Source organism: Pipistrellus hanaki (assembly GCF_964339955.1).
Source record: "Pipistrellus hanaki genome assembly, chromosome: 19".
Classification (NCBI taxonomy): domain Eukaryota; kingdom Metazoa; phylum Chordata; class Mammalia; order Chiroptera; family Vespertilionidae; genus Pipistrellus; species Pipistrellus hanaki.
Genome location: NC_140521.1, coordinates 17,515,813 through 17,534,627, shown reverse-complemented (window position 1 = coordinate 17,534,627; position 18,815 = coordinate 17,515,813). Strand labels below are relative to the sequence as shown.

General features: G+C 61.2%; 1 protein-coding gene and 1 long non-coding RNA gene across 2 annotated transcripts in view; one reads left to right on the top strand and one right to left on the bottom strand.

The window, feature by feature from the left end:
• Positions 1 to 11,702, bottom strand: part of DTX1 (deltex E3 ubiquitin ligase 1) — a 34,393-nt gene extending 22,691 nt beyond the window's left edge. The window contains exons 1-2 of the mRNA XM_084868302.1: positions 11,548 to 11,702; positions 10,042 to 11,010 (exon numbers count right to left, since the gene is read on the bottom strand). Coding sequence (XP_084724428.1) covers positions 10,042 to 10,300 — 259 coding nt within the window. The 5' untranslated portion in view covers positions 10,301 to 11,010; positions 11,548 to 11,702. The remainder of the gene's footprint in view (positions 1 to 10,041; positions 11,011 to 11,547) is intronic.
• Positions 11,703 to 11,837: 135 nt separating this feature from the next.
• On the top strand, positions 11,838 to 16,246 carry LOC311613923. Its single transcript, XR_014793551.1, has 3 exons — positions 11,838 to 12,329; positions 13,952 to 14,081; positions 14,523 to 16,246. It is a non-coding gene; the product is annotated as an uncharacterized lncRNA (long non-coding RNA).
• Positions 16,247 to 18,815: the final 2,569 nt, after the last annotated feature.

The window sequence follows — 18,815 nt, the reverse complement described above, 5'->3', positions numbered from 1 at the left end:
TAGGAATGTTTGGTTGCAAAATTCCAGTCTTGTTCCAGCTGAACGGAGGGGAAAGAGGCTTTGGCCAAAGCTCAGCGGGAGGGTTGCAGGAGCTGAGACCGGGTGTGGGGGCGGCCGCAGCCACGGCAGCCAGTGACCAGTTCAGGCCTGGGGCAGAGACAAGAGAGAGAGAGATGGAGACCCAGAGAGAGAGAGAGAGAGAGAGGGAGAGATACGACAGAGACAGAGACCACATGCGAGAGAGACTGCCAGAGGCCAAGATCAAAGTGGGAGCCGCGGAGGCAGATGTAGGACAGCGGCAGAGAGAGGAGAGAGAGCCAGTGTGGGAGACGTAGAGAAACAAAATCCCCAAACGGCGAGGCTGAGACGGCAGAGTGAGAACGAGAGAGGGAGGCCCGGACACGGGGACAGCAGAGAGGAGAGACAATGAGGCCGACAGCAGCTACGGGACTATCAACAGAGCCAGTGTGCTCTGCTCAGTACAACGGCGAGTGCTTGTGCTCAGTACTTTCCTTGCACACACTCCTTTTATGCTCACACGGTCTCTTCCAGGGAGGGACCAGCACTTGTTTCTGTTTTACAGATGAGGCAAGGCCCAGAGAAGTGTAATCCTGGGGGCTGGGAAGGATGAGCCATGCACGTAGTCAAGGAAAGGCCAGAATTGGACAGGTGTGAAGGGGTGCAGCTCAGCTTAGTGGTAGCCCGGACTAGGATACCTCCAGTGCCGGGGAACTCACTCCCTCAGCTTTTCCCTCGGCTTTGCTGTGAGAGGTTCCTGCTCTGAGGACGTGGTTCCGACCTGACCCTCTGCCTGCAGGTGGCTGTGTGGGTGTCTCAAGACCCAGCTTTTTGCCTCAAGAAGAAGCTATCTCTGTAGAGCAGTGTTTCCCAAACTTTTGACACATGTGTACCCCTTTTATAATTTCCGTAACGCTGAGTACCCCTCGTACTCACGAGAACACAGAATTAGGCGCAGCTAAGCACGGTGCAGTGCATATCCCCACCATACTCCGGTGCAACGCGTACCCCCACCAAACTCTTCCCATACCCCTGGGGGTACACGTACCACACTTTGGGAAACACTGCTGTAGAGAAAGGGGGAGGGGGGCTGAGCCCTCCTGCCTGCCCCTCAGCCTCCAAAGGCTCCTTCCCCGGCCCAGCAGGGAGCCCTCCTGTGGGGGTGGCTTCCCGGAGGGAAGTGACCTCAGCGTGGGGGCCCGCAGACCCTGACGGGAAGGGGCCTGTGGGAGGCAGTCATGGGACATCCTGTCAGGTGGGGGAGTCCCGCTGCAGGCGGAGGCCTGGGACTAGGGGCTGGGCAGAGGGTTGAGCATGAAGTGAGCACCCACTGGGTGCCCGGGGCCCCAGAAGGGACTTGGCCGAATCTTCTACCAACTGAGAAGTGATCATAACAACTTTCATTCAGAGAGCACACTTTGTCACCCAGCATCTCTCCCTTACCCCCCCTCCCCAACTGAGGGCCCTCAGGGCTGGCTGGGACAGGGGCCCGGCTGGGATCAGAACTGCAGGCTGTGGCCAGGCTACCCCCCTCCGCCCTGTGATCAATAACTCCGCAGTGTTCTGTTTCCACCAAACTCTCCCAGGGGACTTGTCGGGCTGAGCAACAGCCCATTAGCGGTTTTTACACGTTTGAGGCTGGCCAGGCTCCGCTGAGGGGTCCGCTGGTTGCAGGGCCGGGGCGGTGGGGATGGAGGGGGAGCTGGAGGGGGGTCTCCAGCCGTGCCCATGCCCGGGGAGGCTGAGGGGCTGCAGGGCAGTCAGAGAGGTGACCGCATTCAAATCGGGTTCCAAAGGCCCTCACCCTGGAGGCCGCGGGCAGCCGGAAGCCGGAAGCCGGCTCTCCCCACTATGTGGTTCTGTGTGGGGTCTTCCCAGTCATCTGGCTCCCAATCCATGTGGGTTTTTAAAATGTATTCTTATTTTTATTTAAAAAAAAAAAAAATATATATATATATATATATATATATATATATATATATATATTATTGATTTCAGAGAGGAAGGGAGAGGAAGAGAGAGAGAAACATTAGTGATGAGAGAGAATCATGGATTGGCTGCCCCCTGTACACTCCCCACTGGGGATGAGCCTGCAACCCGGGCATGTGCCTTGACCGGGAATCGAACCGTGACCTCCTGGTTCATAGGTTGATGCTAAACCTCTGAGCCACACCGTCTGGGTTCCATTTGGGCTTAGACCCCCTGGCATAGTGGCAATGACCAGGCATTTAAACATTGGGGTGGACTCGCTCAAGCCTGGATTTCAGCGATACCAAAATATCCAGAGATGTGGCCACAGGGATTGGCCTTTTTGGCAACAGCTCATGGGAGCTGAGTCACAGTGGCCTCACTCATGTCTGCAGGTATTCATTGAGTGCCTACTGTGTGCGGGCACTAGAGAACAACATTTTGAAAACCTTTGCCTTCCTGGCCACTGCACACACTTCTGTTAGCTGCCCAGGCCTGTAACCATCTGAGTTCTCAGTCTCTGTCTAGATGGGGAAACTGGTTCAGAGAGAGAGAGAGAGGAGAGAGAGAGAAAGAGAGGGGGGAGGGGCATGGCCTAAATCCCTTACAAATTAGAGCTACACCTCGACCCCAGGCCCCCTGTCTGCCATTCCCACAGGACCAGGTGACCAGCACGTGGGATGAATGAAGCTTTGTTCCCCAGAGGAGAGGAGTGTGGGGGAACCATGGTGCGATTTCGGGTAAATTCCAGGCTTCCCCTGGCGCTCGGCTTGCCGTCGGAGGAGGGAGAGGGCACGGGGGCTGGTGGCAGCAGGGCCAGCCTGTCGCCGGGAGCAGCGGTGGCTGTGCCGCGGCTGCTGGCAGGACGGTGGTGGCCGCCGGTGCTGCCTCCTTTGATTGCCTCGTCCTTTGTTCTGTGTTTCAGGGTGCTCAGCTCCAGGCTGGGTGCCCGACTCCCTCCGGGACCCCGTCACCCGCTGGCCACTCCTGCCCAGGCAGGTGGAGGGGGCAGCCTGGCGCAGCTCCAGGGAGACAATGGGAAGAACCCAGAGGAACAGGCACTGGGCTCGAACAGGCGCAACCACACAGGACTGGGGGCTCCTGGGGCCCCGGGGGTCGGAAATAGCCCCGCGTCCAGGCATCTCCTCCGTGTGCAGCCTCCTTGGCCCCGGCCACATCACCCGCCAGCACAGAAGGCTTCGAGGGCAGCCATCTGTGTCTTCCTACTCACCCTGCACCCACGGCACTGAGGACCGAGCCTGGCACACAGTAGGTGCTCATTAAATTCCCGTTGAATCAATGAGTGAATACCGACCACAATCCCACGGGATGGGTGCTGTCGTTGGACCCACATTAGAGGAGAAAACGGAGGCTGAGGGAGGGAATGTGGTCCATTCACCCGGAGTCACACCCCTCCCCGCCCCCATCCCTGGAGAACAGCTAGGAAGTCTGGAGTCCGGGCCTCACCAGCGAGGCTCCCTGAGGCAGACAGATCCAGATCCCGGGCCCCATGTTCTTGGCTGGTATCGGTCCGGGGCAGCTGGGAGGCTGGATGGGATGGTGGGGGTGGGGGTGGGGCAGCTGTCCTGGGGAGTGGTTCCCTCGGAGAGTGATGAAGGCATGAGGGGAAGGAGGAAGACACAGATGTGGGGGAGGGAGGCCTGGAGGGCTCTGGGCACCTCCGCACCCTGACAGCTCCACGCCCAGGAGGAAGCTGGGGACCCGTGGTCCACATCCTGAATGGGCGCCTCCCCCGGGACCAGCTCTGCCCTCCCCCTTCCCACGCCAGCCCCTCCTCACCACCTGCTCACCACATCCTCCGCCACCTCCCCTACACGCTCACCTTCTCCTCCGCCCTGCCCTCGGCTGCAGCCTCAGGGCCGGGATCCCGGCTACCTCTCCGGTCACCTCCCCAGGACAGACAGACTGTGCTGCTACCCTCCCCACCTGACCTGCTCCTTCGCGCCCCTCCCCCCACCCGACCACAAATAGCTCCAATCACAGCCTGTGGCCTCTCAACAGCAAACCCCCCCCCCCCCTCACCCCAGCCAGCTCTCCTCACCTTCCCCATCACCTCCCTCCTCCACAGCTCTTAGCACCTCCCTCGTCTCTAGGTCAGACCCTACAGCTCCCTTAGACCCCTGAGGCTGGAGGGCCGGGGGAGAGCAGGAGGGGATGGAGCGGGGAGAAGGGGGACAGGAATGTGAGGGGAGGAGGGTCTGACCCAGGATCCCTCAACCCTAACCCTGCAGGAGCGGGCAGAGCCCTGACGGCGCTGTCCAAGGTGCTGGGGCTGGCGGGGTGGGCGCTGCAGGCCTGGATCTGAATCTCCAGCCCACCTCTCCCTTGCTTGGGCCGGTGGCTCTCCCTGCGCCTCAGCCTCGCTATGTGACAGTGGGGCGCGGCCGGGGAGAGAGCCCGCGGGCTGTCAGAAGTGCCTGCCTGCTCTGCTCCCGCTGCGGCCTCTGAGGGCCCTTAATTAACAGGCTGGTGCTGCAGCCTGGCTCCGGGTCCCCTGGGGCCTGACCACTAAAAAGCAGCAGCCGGCAGCCCAGCCCGGCCCCAGGGGACCCACGAGGCCTCCCTTCCACCACCCCCCCTCCTCCTCTCACTGTCACAGCCTCCCTTCCCACCCGGGCCCCGGGCCTGCTCCGGGATCTTACTGACGCAGTCCTCTCTGCCTCAAAGGGTTCCTCAAACCCTACAGGCCTTCCGAAAACTCCCCCCCAGGAAGTCCTCCCTCTCGGGGGCCTCAGGCACACGCTTCCCCCACCGCCCGCCAAGGGACCTCTCCTACGAGGCACGTACATTTTCCCTCCTCGAGCGGGAGCGCTAACTATGTGGTTACCTGTATCGCCTCATTAGTCCTCCCGACAGCCCTCACGGGCGGGGCCTATTCCTGTTCCCATTTCAGGGCGAGGAACCAAGGCTCCGAGAGGTGGAGGGGTTGCCCGTGGTCACAGATCCCGTGGCCAGGATCTCTCTCTGTGGCCTCCCCGTCAGAGGGCTCAGCTGCTATATTCCCATCACTGTCTCTGCCTTCGCCTCCACTGGGCTCCTCCATCCATCAGGCAGGGGTCCCCGGAACCCCGCCCGGGGCCCGGCACCGAGCAGGCACCTCTGACTGTAAACAAAAGTGAGGATGGACGGACGGTGTCAGGAGAGACTCTGGAGCCGAAACCGGTTTGGCTGAGTGGATAGAGCTTCGGCCTGCGGACTGAAAGGTCCCGGGTTCGATTCCGGTCATGGGCATGTACCTTGGTTGCGGGCACATCCCCGGTGGGGGGTGTGCAGGAGGCAGCTGACCGATGTTTCTCTCTCATTGATGTTTATAGCTCTCTATCCCTCTGTCTTCCCCTCTGTAAAAAATCAATAAAAAATTAAAAAAAAAAAAAGAATTAGTTGGGGGTTGGAAAAAAAAAAGAAGAGACTCTGGAGGCAGATAAGCAGCCAGAGGCCAAAGGGGGGAGGGAGGGGGACGGGGGGAAAGGCCCTGGGATGGTGGAAATGGAGGCAGTGTGACAGGTGGGAGTGAAAGACACCCACGTGTGGACAGACGCCTCCCCACCCAAACATGCAGAGTCCTCTCGCCCTGATGTCAGGCCCAGCGCCCTGGGCCTCCGTGCGTGGCTGGGAGAGGGCCCCACAGGGTCCTGCAGTGAGGGAGCCGGCCCCAGAGGCCTCTGGGTTGCACAGGCTGTTCCTGACTTGGTAGAACCCCCGACAACAGATCCCAACTCAGCTCTCCAGCGGGGAGGGGAGAGGGCCTTTCTCAGCCCAGCACTGAAGGTCACCTTGCTCGTTACCCCTGAGAACGGTTTGGAAGGCCTGGGTTCCAGCGTGGGGTGGCTGGGCTGTGTGACCTTGGGCAGGTTACTCACCCTCTCTGAGCCTCCGTGTTCTGCCTGTGCAATGACCTGCCTGGGAGGAGTCTACATTCCAGCAGCGTTTTCCCTGGTGATGACTGCTCCTCCCTCTGGGCGCTCCCCCCTCCTCTTCCCCGGCTCCCCCAGTCTCCAACAGCCCGAGGCGTCTCCAGACAGATGTGCCCGTCTCGAAGCGGGGACCGGGCCTGCGTGGAGCCCAGGCCCCCCATCCGAGGGATGCCGTCGGCCTGGGAGACGCGGAAGCCAGGGGCCACCTGTGACTCCAGCCCGGCAGCTGGGAGCGCAGGGACAGCAGCTGTGGATGGTCCCCAGCCTGGCCTCCCCCGGCCTCCGCTGTCCCAGCTACAGAATGGGCAGAAGGCTGCCATCCGTCCCCCAGCCGCAGGGGGGGCGGGGAGGGTGGGAGACACCACAGTCAGAAGGGTGCCCCTCCGCCCTGCCCCCGCCATGGGAGCCCAGGGAGGAACTGGGAATTGCCGGAAAGCGGCTAAGTCACATCGCTGTCCAGTTGTGGGGACCACGTGGAGACCCAGGCTCCGGGGGAGGGGGTGGGGCTGGCAAATGCCCCTCAGGGAAGCTGTGGCCTCACGGGGGGGAGGGGGGTATGTGGCCCAGGGTCACAGCATTCCCCGCCACATGGACCTGCCAGGCTTCAAAGGGAACCTCACAAGCCGCGGGGAGCGATGGCAGCCGCCCATGAGGGAGGGGTGAGGGGTGAGGGGGCGCCGGCTGAACAAACAGCAGCCCCGGCCTGCGGCCCGAGCCCGTCACCTGGACTTCCTTTCCTGGCGGCGTTCACGAGGGCCAGTGCTGTGTGTGTGCCATGCACGCGCGCGCGCACACACACACACACACACACACACGGGCACCTACCCCGGCACACACCACAGGCGTGCCTCTCGGCACACGCCGTGCCGGGCGAGCCGTGGCCCCGGCCCTGCCTTGCCCCACGTGCGGGATAAGAACACAACGGGCAGAGGCTGGCACACACCAGCCCAGACCACGGCCTTCCGCCTGCTTTTGCGCAGCCCGCGGCTGAGCGTGAGAACGCGGCCGCGTTCATTCATCAACACACCGTCCCCGGCTGCTCCTACGCCACCACGGCGAGAGGAGCTGGTTCGGCAGAGACCGTGGGGCCCACACAGGCCAAACTGTGTCCTGTCTGACCTTCCTGGGAAGCCTGCTGGCTCCGATGTTTGGGCACTAGCAAGGCGGGGCAGGCCGCTGCATCCCCCAAGTTCAAGTTCAGCCTCAAGGGACGCGTCAAGAATTTTACAATGACAAGATCTAGATAGCTGTGTCTATCTCAGTACATATATGCAAGCTTTGGGTTTTACAGCTTTATACTGTTTTGTGAAGGGGAGGGAAAAAGGGAGGGGGAGGGAGAGAGAGAGAAGAGGGAGAAGGGAAGAGAAGGGAGAACCTTTTTAAGATTTAGGATCTGCCACTCGTCCTGTGCGTCTATAATATTTAGCAGACGTGAGACACATGGTAGGTGATTAGTCAAGGTTTCTGGGATAAAACAACAGGTTTGGTTCTTTCCATCAACCCAACAACCTTCCTCGCAAAGCTGCTGGCGATGTCACAGATGAGGAAACTGAGGCCTGGAGAGGCGAGGACGCCTGCCTGAGGGTCTCCCCTGGACCATTAGCAATGAGGACAGGATGTCCCGGGAGAAGTGGGGCACACACACACTAAGACACATCCGGTGGGGACGCACCGCACCCCTCCCTCTAGCAGTTTGCCCGGCTTTCGAGGTCCCCCACCCGCCCCCAGGGTTCCCAGTCTTCCCCCTCGCTGGGGTCTGGGCAGGCTCCCAGGAGCCAGCCGAGGGAGGGATGAGGGCTTTTTTCCCTTTTCCGGCAAACAGGGGCAGGCGCGGAGTGAGCCGTTCCAGGAGAGGGTGTGGCAGGGGTGCGGCGGAGAGGAAGGGCCTGCTGAAGGGGGGGGGGGGGGTGTTGGAGGAGCGAGGACCCCAAGTGGGGGTGCTGTGAAGAGAAAAGGGCCCCAACATGAGGGGAGGGCGGAATCAAAGATAAATTGGCCAGCTCGGCGGCCTTGGGTGGGACTACCCCTGTTCTAAGGAACCCAAGTCCCCACACCAGACCCTGGTTCCGTCCAGCACAGCTCTGAACCTGCAGGAAACACCGAACTCGGAGCAGCGGCGAGAAAAGCCACCTCCTGCGGGCGACCTCGGCCTCCGGGAGGAACCAGAGCGTGCGGCACTTCCTGTTTCCCTCGGCGGCACCGGCCTTGGAAAGAAGGGGCCCGAGGATGCGACGGTGATTTGCTCCAAACATTTAAAGTCCTCCTCCTGGCCGTCCAGGCCGGGCTCCCACCTCATCCTGTGTCGCCTTCCCCACCAGCACGGCACCAAAGGCAGCGGATTTGAACGTCCTCTCCTTCCTACCACAGGGCCTTTGCACGCCCCCCCCGCCCGGAACACGGCGCCCTTCACTCACTCTCCTAACTCCTGTTCTAACAGCCCTTCCTCAGTGAGCCTTCCGTGACATCCCCCCACCTCTCCCGAGACCAGGTTTATCTCTCGTTCGCAGGCCTGCAGCCGATTATCTGTGAGATTACGTGTGTGTTTGCTCCCCGACTACCCCAGCTCCACCGGGACCTCCAGCCGAGGGCCCCGTGGCGACCCTCTGCTCAGGGCCGGCTCCTCGCCGTGGCCCGGTGCCCCGCGCAGGGTCGGACACACAGCGGGACATGAATACACGGTCACGTGGCGGCGGGAATGGAAGCTCGCACACACCGGGACCCGCCGTCAGGGCCGGGGGTTACGGGGACGAGGATGAGGTCACGTCCATAAACAATGTGTCGTGGGCCCGCCTGGCTTTCACCCTCAGAGACCACCGGCGAGCCCCGTGCTGCGTTCTAGAGCAGGTGGCCCCCAGCCCGTGGCGATGATGGCCTGTTCTGATCTCCCTGTCCCGCAGGTGGCTACCAAGCACTTGCTCGTGGCTAGCAGGACCGCGGGGCTGAATTTTAAATTGCGTTTAACTTTATCTCACGCGAGCTTCAATAGCCACCCGAGGCTCGTGGCTGCCGTGTGGGGACGCCATAGCTCTCGAGAGAAGGGACGTGTCCTCCTGCCTGTCCCATGTGGTTCGGCCACCCAGGGGTCCCCCGGAAAGCCCCCCGAACCCCCACCCGCTGGCCCTCGGGGTCGAACAAGACAAGGAAGGATTTGCCGGCAGCCTCCAGGAGGCCGGGCCTCACCTCCCCACCACTGCCCACCCGCTTGGCACAGAGACCACCTGGCCGCGGTGATGGCACGTCTCCGGAACTGTTGTCACGTCTCACACCATGGCCAAGACTGCCACCAGCCTCACTCTCTCCATCAATCATCACCCCATCTCACCGACCCCCAGACAACCACCAGCACAGCCGTCAACACCACAGTCACTACTCCCACCACCAACTCTACCTCCTCCGTCTCTACGGCCCCGCCCCCTCCCACCAATGCCACCAGCATCCTACCATCCCCACACCCGCCACACGGGGCACCCGCTCAGAGCTCCGGCTGAGGGAGTCAGTGGCCTGGGCCTGAGTCCCAGCTCTGAGTTCAAACCCCTTAGCTGCCTCTGCGAGCCTCAGCTGCCTCCTCTGTAAAATGGGAGGACGGCTGATACTAAACGCAATCGTGAGGCGGAACCGCCCGCGATGGGGAAGAACCCAGTGAGGAAGTGCATGGCGAGTCCTTTCGCCGCGATAACGGAGTGCCAGCGTCCTACGTTCTGTGCTCAGCGAGCCCAGGTTCGTTCCATCCTCACGCGGCGGTGAGAGCTATGGACCCATTTTACAGATGAGGAAACTGAGCCCCCGGAGAGGGGATGATGTAACTTGCCCAAGGCCCCGCAACTGAGAGGCTGAATCGGCACTGAACGCTTACCCTGGACGAGGCCAGGCTGTCCCTTTTTTGGGGGGAAGACAAGGGTGGGGGAAAGACGGGGGCGGGGGGGGGGCGCGGTGGCGAGGAGGTGGAGGTTGGATCAACAGACTGGCCTTTCTGAAGCCCCAGGCTCCCTCCTGAGGGATGCTGGGGGGTTTCGGCATCTCCCCAGGAGAGGTGGTGTGAGGGAGGGAGGGATGCTGGTGGCGTTAGTGGCTCGGCCTGGCCCGCGGGTGGGGTGGGGTGGGTGGGGTGCCGTCCGCTCACCTGTGTCCTGGCGGAACTGGTGCATGGACTGCAGGTCGATGACGTAGGGCACCAGCTGGGCGTCCACCTGGCCCAGGACCACGGAGCCGCGGGCGTCCTCCTTGAGCACGTTCTCGATGTGGTGGCACACGGTGGCCGAGTAGGGCCGCCAGCGGCTGTGCTCGTTCAGCCACTCCCACACCACCACGCGGGCCACGTTCTGCGGCGGGAAGCCCAGCCCGCTCACCGGCATCAGCACGCCCTGGCCCGGCCGGGACATGGCCGCCGCCTCAGGGGCCAGGACCCCCGGGGGACCGCCCGGCGCCTGGGCCGGGGCCGGGGAGCAGGCGGGGACTTCCCCTCTCCCCAGGGAGGCGGCCGGGCCTGGGTGGCCTCCGGGCCCACGGCCTGTCCTCCGGGAGGCCCCGGGGCCTCGGTCACAGGCCTGTGGGAAGTCTCTCCAGGTCCCCGCCGCAGCCTGTCTCAGTGACAGCAAGTGTCCTTATGACAAACGCTGTTGCTCTAAATTCCTTGGATCCCTCGGCTCAGCCACGGGAGAGAGGCAGCCGCCCCTGCTCCAGGTCCAGCCTCTCGCCGGCTGGTCTGTCCTCCTTCCCGGCTGGTCTGTCCTCCTTCCCGGTCGGTTGGCCCAGGGCCTGTCCCCAGGGCAGGCGGGGCCCAGCCGGCCGCTCTCCGCGGCGCCCGCCAGCCCTCTGCGCTCCCGGCTGCGTCCCCGGCCCCACCCGGGCCCCGCAGGGCCGCTGGCCTCCTCCGGGCTGCCCCACCGACGGCTCTTGCTGGCAGGGGTGTCCCTGTCCCCGGGGCCCGCTCCACGCGTCCTGGAAGGCCTGAGCGGCTGAAGAATCCACAGGGATGGAGAGGAGGGGGAGACGGCGTGTCCACAGCCACCTTCCGCTGCGGCTCCGGAGCTGCGCGCAGGGCCCAGGGGGCGGGGGCGCGGGCACGCCCCACCCCACTCGTGCTCGCGACCTTCGGGGAGAGAGACCAGGAGGAGAGGGCCCTTTAAGAAGAGCGGCACCCCTTCTCCCCTCTGCCTTCCCCCGAGCGCGAGCGATCGCTGATCGCTGCCAGAGAACAATGGGGAGCGGGTGGGGGTGGGCAGCGAGAGGGGGAAAGGGGTACCCGCCCGCGGTCCCCAGGGGCGGGCTGAAGGCCGGGGCAGGGTTTTCGGGGACTCTGGCCTGCGAAGCCCCCTCTCCAGTCTCCCCTTCCCCCCCCACCCCGTGCGCTCCTCCCCCTGCCCGGATGCGGGGTGCGGGGATGCGGGGTGCGGAGATGCGGGGCGCGGGGATGCGGGGATGCGGGGCGCGGGGGTGCGGGCGCGGGGATGCGGGCGCTGCAGGCCGGCCCAGGCCCCTCGGGGGTCGCGTCCTGGGAGAGGCGAGGCCGGGGCTGGGTCGTCCTGGCTCCCCGCCTGGGGGTGAGAGCCCCCCGCCCCAGCCCAGCCCCCCCAAAGCGCGTGCGGGCAGCAGGAGTCAGGGGTGGGGTCCCGCACCCAGCGCTCACCGCCTCCCTCGGCCTCGCCTCGGCCTCCGATCGCGCTCAGCGCCGCCGCCTCCGGAGCGGGAGGAGCCGCGGCGCCGCCTCCGCCCTCTGCCCGCGGACGCCGCCCGCGCCGGGCTTCCACGCGCGGACAGACTCCGCCGCCGCCGGAGGGACGGACGCGGGAGCCGGTGCCGCCGCCGGGATCCCGCGGGTGGGAGGCGGCCGCGCCGCGCTCAGAGGCGGGGAGGGGGGGGGGGAGGGGGCGGAGGAGGAAGGGGAGGAGACAGATCGCAGCCCTGAGGCTCACACACAGTCCCTGGGGCGCCCTACACCCCAGTTAGGCTCGCGGGGGACCCAGGAGGTCCCCTCACCCTGGGGCAGGCGCCCGGCATGGGGTGAGGGGCCGGTGGGTGGGTCGCCTGCTTGGAACCGGGTCATCCTGACATTCCCGTTGCCCAGCCCGGGGCCTGGCATAGACTAGGTGCTCAGTAAGTGCTTGGCTGAATGAATAAGATCCTTCTTATTATCTAAAGAAGGATCTGAATACCATCCTAGAGAAGCATTCTTCTCTTCAATCATTCTGAGGGCGGGGAGTGAGGTGGGGCCGGTTTCTGAGCAGAACGGAGGAATCACGGAATCGGAAGTGTGCACAGAGGGACACGGAGGCCCAGAGAGGGTCAGAAACAGGCCCGGGGTCACACAGCAGCTGAGAGCAGTGCCCAAACACCAACCCAGAGCAGATCCTCCCAGAACCCAATTCGCCAGCCCAGAGCTCACGTCCCCGACGCCCACACCCGCTCCAGGTGAGTGGGGTAGCGGCAGGGGGTGTGGCGGGGGACCCAGGCCAGGAGGCAGAGACTTTCGGAGGGAGGAGACGAGGGCAAGCCCTCCTCATCTCATTCGCAGATGCTTGCAAACACTAGGTGCTCAATAAATGCGGGGTGAGGGTTGGCTGGCGGGAAGGGTGTTGGCAGGTGTCAGGTGACGGCAGCAGCTCCAGTGAGGATGGGATGGCCTCCCCCTTCCCCCCCACCTCCGGCACGCTGGATGCAGCTGAGGACATACATCGGCTGGGCGGGGTGGGCCTCCCCGGGCCGGCGGGTGTTTGGATTAGGGGAGATGAGGGATGCATCCGGGAACTCCGGTCTGGGCAGCAGATGGGGGTCAGTGGCCTGTGTGGGAGCCTGCCCAGGGCGGCCCACGCTCCCCTTCCTCCCCCAGGGCAGACGGCGATAAACTAGTTGAGGTCACGGGCAGGCTGCTGGGGGTGGGGGGTGGGGGGTGGGGGGTCTGCTTTCCCAGAACCTGAACTCCGGTTCCCCAGCCAGCCAGCCGGCGTGACCGCCCCTCCCCAGGCCCCTGCTCTGTCCGCAGCCCCATGCCTGATGGGCTTTTCCAGACTGGGTCAATGCTTCTGCTTGCGTGGGCCTGCGCAGTCTAGAAAGAGAGAGAGAGAAAGAGAGAGAGAGAGAGAGAGAGAGAGAGAGAGAGAGAGAGAGAGAGGTTCTGTCGGGGGGCAGGGCCAGCGCTGCAGGGATAAGGCTCCCCAGGACCCCTGAGCTCTGGGATGTTAGCTCGGCCCCAATGGCTTTCAGGGGGTCTGTGAAGGCCTCTGCCCCCCTTACACACAGACATGTCTGTGCATTTTTCTGGGAAGATGGGCTCTGTCTTTCAGAGGTTCTTCTTCTTCTTCTTCTTCTTCTTCTTCTTCTTCTTCTTTTAAAATATATTTTATTGATTTTTACAGAGAGGAAAGAAGAGGGAGATAGAGAGTTAGAAACATTGATGAGAGAGAAACATCGATCAGCTGTCTCCTGCACACCCCCCACTGAGGATGTGCCCACAACCAAGGTACGTGCCCCTGACCAGAATCAACCTGGGACCCTCCAGTTCACAGGCCGACACTCTATCCACTGAGCCAAACCGGTTTTTGCCAGAGGTTCTTCTTAAAGGAGGCTGTGACGCTCAACCACCTTATGTTAGAGAAGGGCATGGGGGACTCCAGGGTCACATGGAAATTTAGCAGGAAGTTGCCAAGAAGAACCCAAGACAGCAGACCCTAGAATGCCATTTCAGGGTTGAGTCAATGCCACCGCCTCCGGGAAGCCTTTCCTGAACTCATCCCATTTTCCCTTCTCCTTTCCCCATGCCTGGAAGGGACACACCGTACCACCATTAGCCACTCACCCCTGCTGGCGTAAGACACCAGGAGGCCAGGGCCTGGGTCTTATCCATCATGTACCCTGTGGCTGGGGCTCTGTATGTGATGGTTATCGGGGGTCGCGTACCCATCATGTGTCAGGCACTTACAAGCCAATGGGACAAACCCTCAATCGTGAAGTTAAAAAAAAAAAGTGTATGTATTAAATCCCTAGAAAAAGAATCCCAGGGTTTTCTCTTCTGTTTTCATCTTGCTTCCTCGCAGCCATGATGTTAGTACGTCATCGGTACGATGGAATCACACTGACGAGGAGAGAGAAGGTGACCCGGCCATGTTCCCGGGCGTCCGAGCTCCACATCAGATCCGGGGCCGATTGCCATCAGCTCAGCGGCACGTGAGTGACGCTCGCAGTGATGTCCTCTCTCTGGTGCGGGCTTCTCAGGAGAAGATGCCAAGTGGAGAGCAGGCGCTGCACCCGGGGACCACCCTGGGCGGTGGGCGGAGACCCAGGCCAGCCCTGATGTGGTTGTGGGATGGGAACCAGCCCGTTCACGGAGTGCTTTCTAGGCATCATATTTAAGATTTACTTTTGAAATATATCTTTATTGGTTTTAGAGAGGAAGGGAGAGGGGGAGAGAGAGAGACAGAAACATCAACCATGAGAGAGAATCATTGATTGGCTGTCTCTTGCATGCCCCCTACTGGGGATCGAGCCTGCAACCCAGGCATGTGCCCTGACCAGGAATCGAACCCAGGCCTCCTGGTTCATAGGTCGACTACTAAGCCGCGCCGGCTGGGCTTGGGGGACTTTATGAAGCAATTTCAATCCTCCCAGGTGTTGGTACAGATTTCCCAGATGAGGAAACTGACGCCCACAGAGGTTGTGACATGCTCCGGGAGCAGCCGAACCAGAAAATCCTTTGGCGCCGTTGGCCCTGGGATAGGAGGTGTGTGGCCCATTTCCAGTGTGAGGTGCCCTCATCTTGGGTCCCCTGGGGCAGAGGAGTCCTTGTCACCCCTCCCTCTTCTCCAGCGCCTGGGTCATCTGGAGGCCTGGGAGCAGCTGGGCGGGTGGGCACCCAACATCCAGGACCCCTGCGTCTCTAACAGAAGGCAGGGACCCAGAGGGAAAACGGGGCTCAGAGCGGGGAGGGACAGGGATGTCTCTGGAGTGCTGAGCAGATCTGGAACAGCTTGGAGACAGGGTGAGAGAAGAGAGAGGGAGAGAAGAAGGAATGGAGAGGAAAGGAGGGAGAGGGGGTGAGGAGGCAAGTGGGAGAGAGGGGGAGAGGAGATCTAACTTTCTCAGGGACCTTGGTGTTCCCCCCCCCCCAGAAACTATATACCATTGAAATGATATAGGAATGGGTGCACTGCGCCTCCTGGTGGTCATTTTGGGGCCATTTTGCTCTAAAGCTGGAAGGATTTCCTGGTAATTCGTCTTTATTTACTTTTTATTGTGGCAAAAACAATTTTATGTGGTAACATAAAATTTACCATTGTATGGATTTCTTTTCTTTTTAAAATAGATTTCTATTGATTTCAGAGAGGAAGGGAGAGTGAGAAAGAGGCAGAAACATCAATGATGGGAGAGAATCATCGATCCGCTGCCTCCTGCAGGTCCCACACTGGGGATCGAGCCGGCAACCCCGCATGTGCCCTGACCTGGAATTGAACCGTGACCTCCTGGTTCATAGGTCAATGCTCAACCTCTGAGCTATGGCCGCGGTGCGTTACTATTTCTAAGTGTGCATTAAGTAGTGTTAAGTGCATTCACATTGTTGTGCAACCAATCTCCAGAACTTTCTCATCTTGCAAAAGGGAAACTCTGTACCCACTAAACCCTAACTCCCCATTCCTCCCTTCCCCTGGCCACCACCATTCCCCTTTCTGTCTCTCTGACTGTAACTACTCCAGGTACTTCATATACATCCTATTATACAGCATTGGTCCTTCTGTGACTGGCCTTTTTCCCGTAGCATGATGTCTTCAAGGTTCATCCATGTTGTAGCATGTGTCAAAATGCCCTTCCTTTTCACGGCCGAGTAACATTCCATTTGTATGCAGACACCACGTTCTGCTCAGCCACTCACCTGCCCATGAGCACCTGGGTTGCTTCCACCTCTCAACCCGGAAGAGTGCTTCGATGAACATGGGCTTCCACGAATAGGTGAGTGACAGGCCTTGGTTTCCACAGTTCGTGAGGGTGGGAAGGATGTTGGGGACCCGGCTCAGCCGGGGGTACCGTCTCCAGGGATCAGACGCTGGCACATAGGTGGGTGCTGTTTCTAGCAGCTGCTCAAGCATGGCACGGAGGACCCGTGCTTGTACTGGTGAATTGCCACACTGAGTACGGTGGCTCTGGGGACTCAAGCTTGTCCCTTATCCTTGCTAAGTGCCTGTCGCACCCACAGACCTGATAGCACGTTCGAGGCAGTGGCCAACCGAGGCCGCCCCTGTGTCGGGAACACGGGAGGTTTCTGGAGACCCCAGCACACTGCCCCTCACGTCCCTCCGAGTCCCATGGCCAGCATGGAGGCTCAGTTGCTTAGAGCAGTGTTTCCCAACCTTCTCTCATGATGAGAATCACCTGGTGGAGTTGTTAAAACACAGATTCCTGAATCCCAACTAAGAAGTGCTAAACTAGAATTTTTGAGAACATATAGGTAAAATTGCATACCTAACTTAGTGCTCTGTATATAACATCTGTGTTAGAGCACTAGTTAAGTATACAATATTACCTATATGTTCCCAAAAATTCTAGTTTAGCACTTCTTAGTTGGGATTCAGGAATCTGTGTTTTAACAACTCCACCAGGTGATTCTCATCATGAGAGAAGGTTGGGAAACACTGGTCTAATACGCCAAGGTTGTGGGTTGATCCCTGGTCAGGGCACATACAAGAATCACCCAATGAATGTGTCAATAAGCAGGCCTTTCTCTCTCCCCCATCCCCTCTTTCTCTAAGAAATCAATAAAAATCTTTATCAAGCCGAAACTGGTTTGGCTCAGTGGATAGAGCGTCGGCCTGCGGACTGAAAGGTCCCAGGTTTGATTCCGGTCAAGGGCATGCACCTTGGTTGCGGGCACATCCCCAGTGGGGGGTGTGCAGGAGGCAGCTGGTCAATGTTTCTCTCTCATTGATGTTTCTAGCTCTCTATCTCTCTCCCTTCCTCTCTATAAAAAAAAAATCAATTATATATATATATATATATATATATATATATATATATATATATATATAATTTATCAACGAAGCTGTGTAAGGGCCATGGGCTGGCTTGTCCTCCCCTGCTCCTAGTGAGCACGTGGGCTCTATGTGGAACTAGCAGATTGATAATGAGGCCTCACTGCAGGGGTCACGATTTCAAATGAACCCCCACTCCAGACCATGGTACTGGGGCTTCTGGTGGCAGGCCTCCTTGTTCCCAAAGATGGGCCTGCTTCCTGCTCAGGAGAATTTCATTCTGATGTCGCATGGTGGCGGTCAAAGCTGGGCTGCTAAGGGCAGCTGCAGGAGTAGCCCACAGGTCCCACAGGGAGGGAGATGCAGGAGAAGGACTGAAAACGGAGGAGGAGGGTGTAGGGAGGAGAGGGGGACAGAATTCTGTGTGGATGGCACCCTGGAGCCGCACCCTGGGGCGTGGGGGTGGGGGAGCTGGGATGCTGACTCTGAGTGCGAATTTCCCCACCCAAGTGGGTTTACATGAGATTGTTAGAAATCCAGTATTTTCCTTTAACAGTGGGAATGGGGCAGCAAGGGGGAAATCTAGGGGAGCAAGAACCCCCTCTCCTCTCCCTCCCCCGCCTCCCACCCCCACCTCGACCCCCACCCCCACCCCCAGCAACACGTGCAGGCCAGACTTGGGGGAAGGTCTCCCTCCCTGCAAGCTAGGAGGCTAGCCTGCACTTGCGTCACAGCTTTTCTAAGAAACCGGTGGTCCAGCAAGCAAGCTGCTTCTCGGAGGGCTGGGAGCTGTTCCCGAAAAGGACTGGAGCTGAGGAGGGGCTGGGGACTCCGGTTTGTAACACGCCGGTCAGGGACCCCGGAGGCCAGGACTCCCGTCTGTGTCTGCAGGGGCGGCGAGGGGAGGGCGTCTGCGGGACTCAGTCCTCAACCTGCGGCCTCGGACCCTGACTCCAGGCGGACTGTGTCCGAGGCCGATTGAACTGTAGGGCGCCCAACCGGTGTTGGGGGGTTGGCCAGTGTGGGGACCCCTCTCCCAAGTCTGGTGTCAGGAGAATGGAGGGCAGACTCCCCCCTCTCACACGTGACTTGCCTGCCATGGGCACTGCTGATTCCCCACCGGGCCCAGCCCCAGCCCCCAGTCCCCCGCCCCCTGCCCCCAGCCCCCAGGGCCCAGCCCCCTGCCCCCAGTCCCCAGCGCCCAGCCCCCAGTCCCCTGCCCCCAGCCCCAGCCCCCAGCCACCAGCCCCCTACCCTCAGCCTCCAGCCCCCTACCCCCAGCCCCCAGCCCCCAGCCCCCTGCCCCCAGCCCCCAGCTCCCAGCCCCCTGCCCCCAGCCCCAGACCCCAGCCCCCAGCCCCCTGCCCCCAGCCCCCAGCCCCCTGCCCCCAGCCCCAGCCCCAGCCCCAGCCCCCTGCCCCCAGCCCCCAGCCCCGCAGCGCTCACTGCAGCCCGCCCCTAGAGGCTGGTAACTCCCCAAATGGCTGCACATCCATCCAGGGACTCAAATCAAGGTGAGCTCATTACCTCACAGCCCGCAGGTGGAAGCCTGCAGGCCTGTCCGGTTTCTCTGCTCTGGGTCCCCGACTGGAAGCTCCAGGTTTGCCCGGGTTCCGGGTTCGCCCGGTGGTTGGAGCCCGTTTCCAGTGACCGCAGGCCTGGGGTCCCCGTGACCTGGCTGGCTGCCCGCGGGGGTCCCTCTCTGCCTGCCCTCCCAGTTCACAGCTCTGCCCCTTCCTCCACGGGGCCTCCAACGTCAGGTGGGGCGGGAGCTCTGCGTAGGGCTGGGAGACGGATTGGGCTCACCTGAGTAACCCAGGACACGCCCCCTCGTAGATCAGGGAACATAGCCGCAGGCTCAGGGGTCAGCGTGTGGACATCTTTGTAGGGTTGGGGGACTTCCCATCAAACTCTTCCCAGACTCCTCCTGGGCGAAAATACT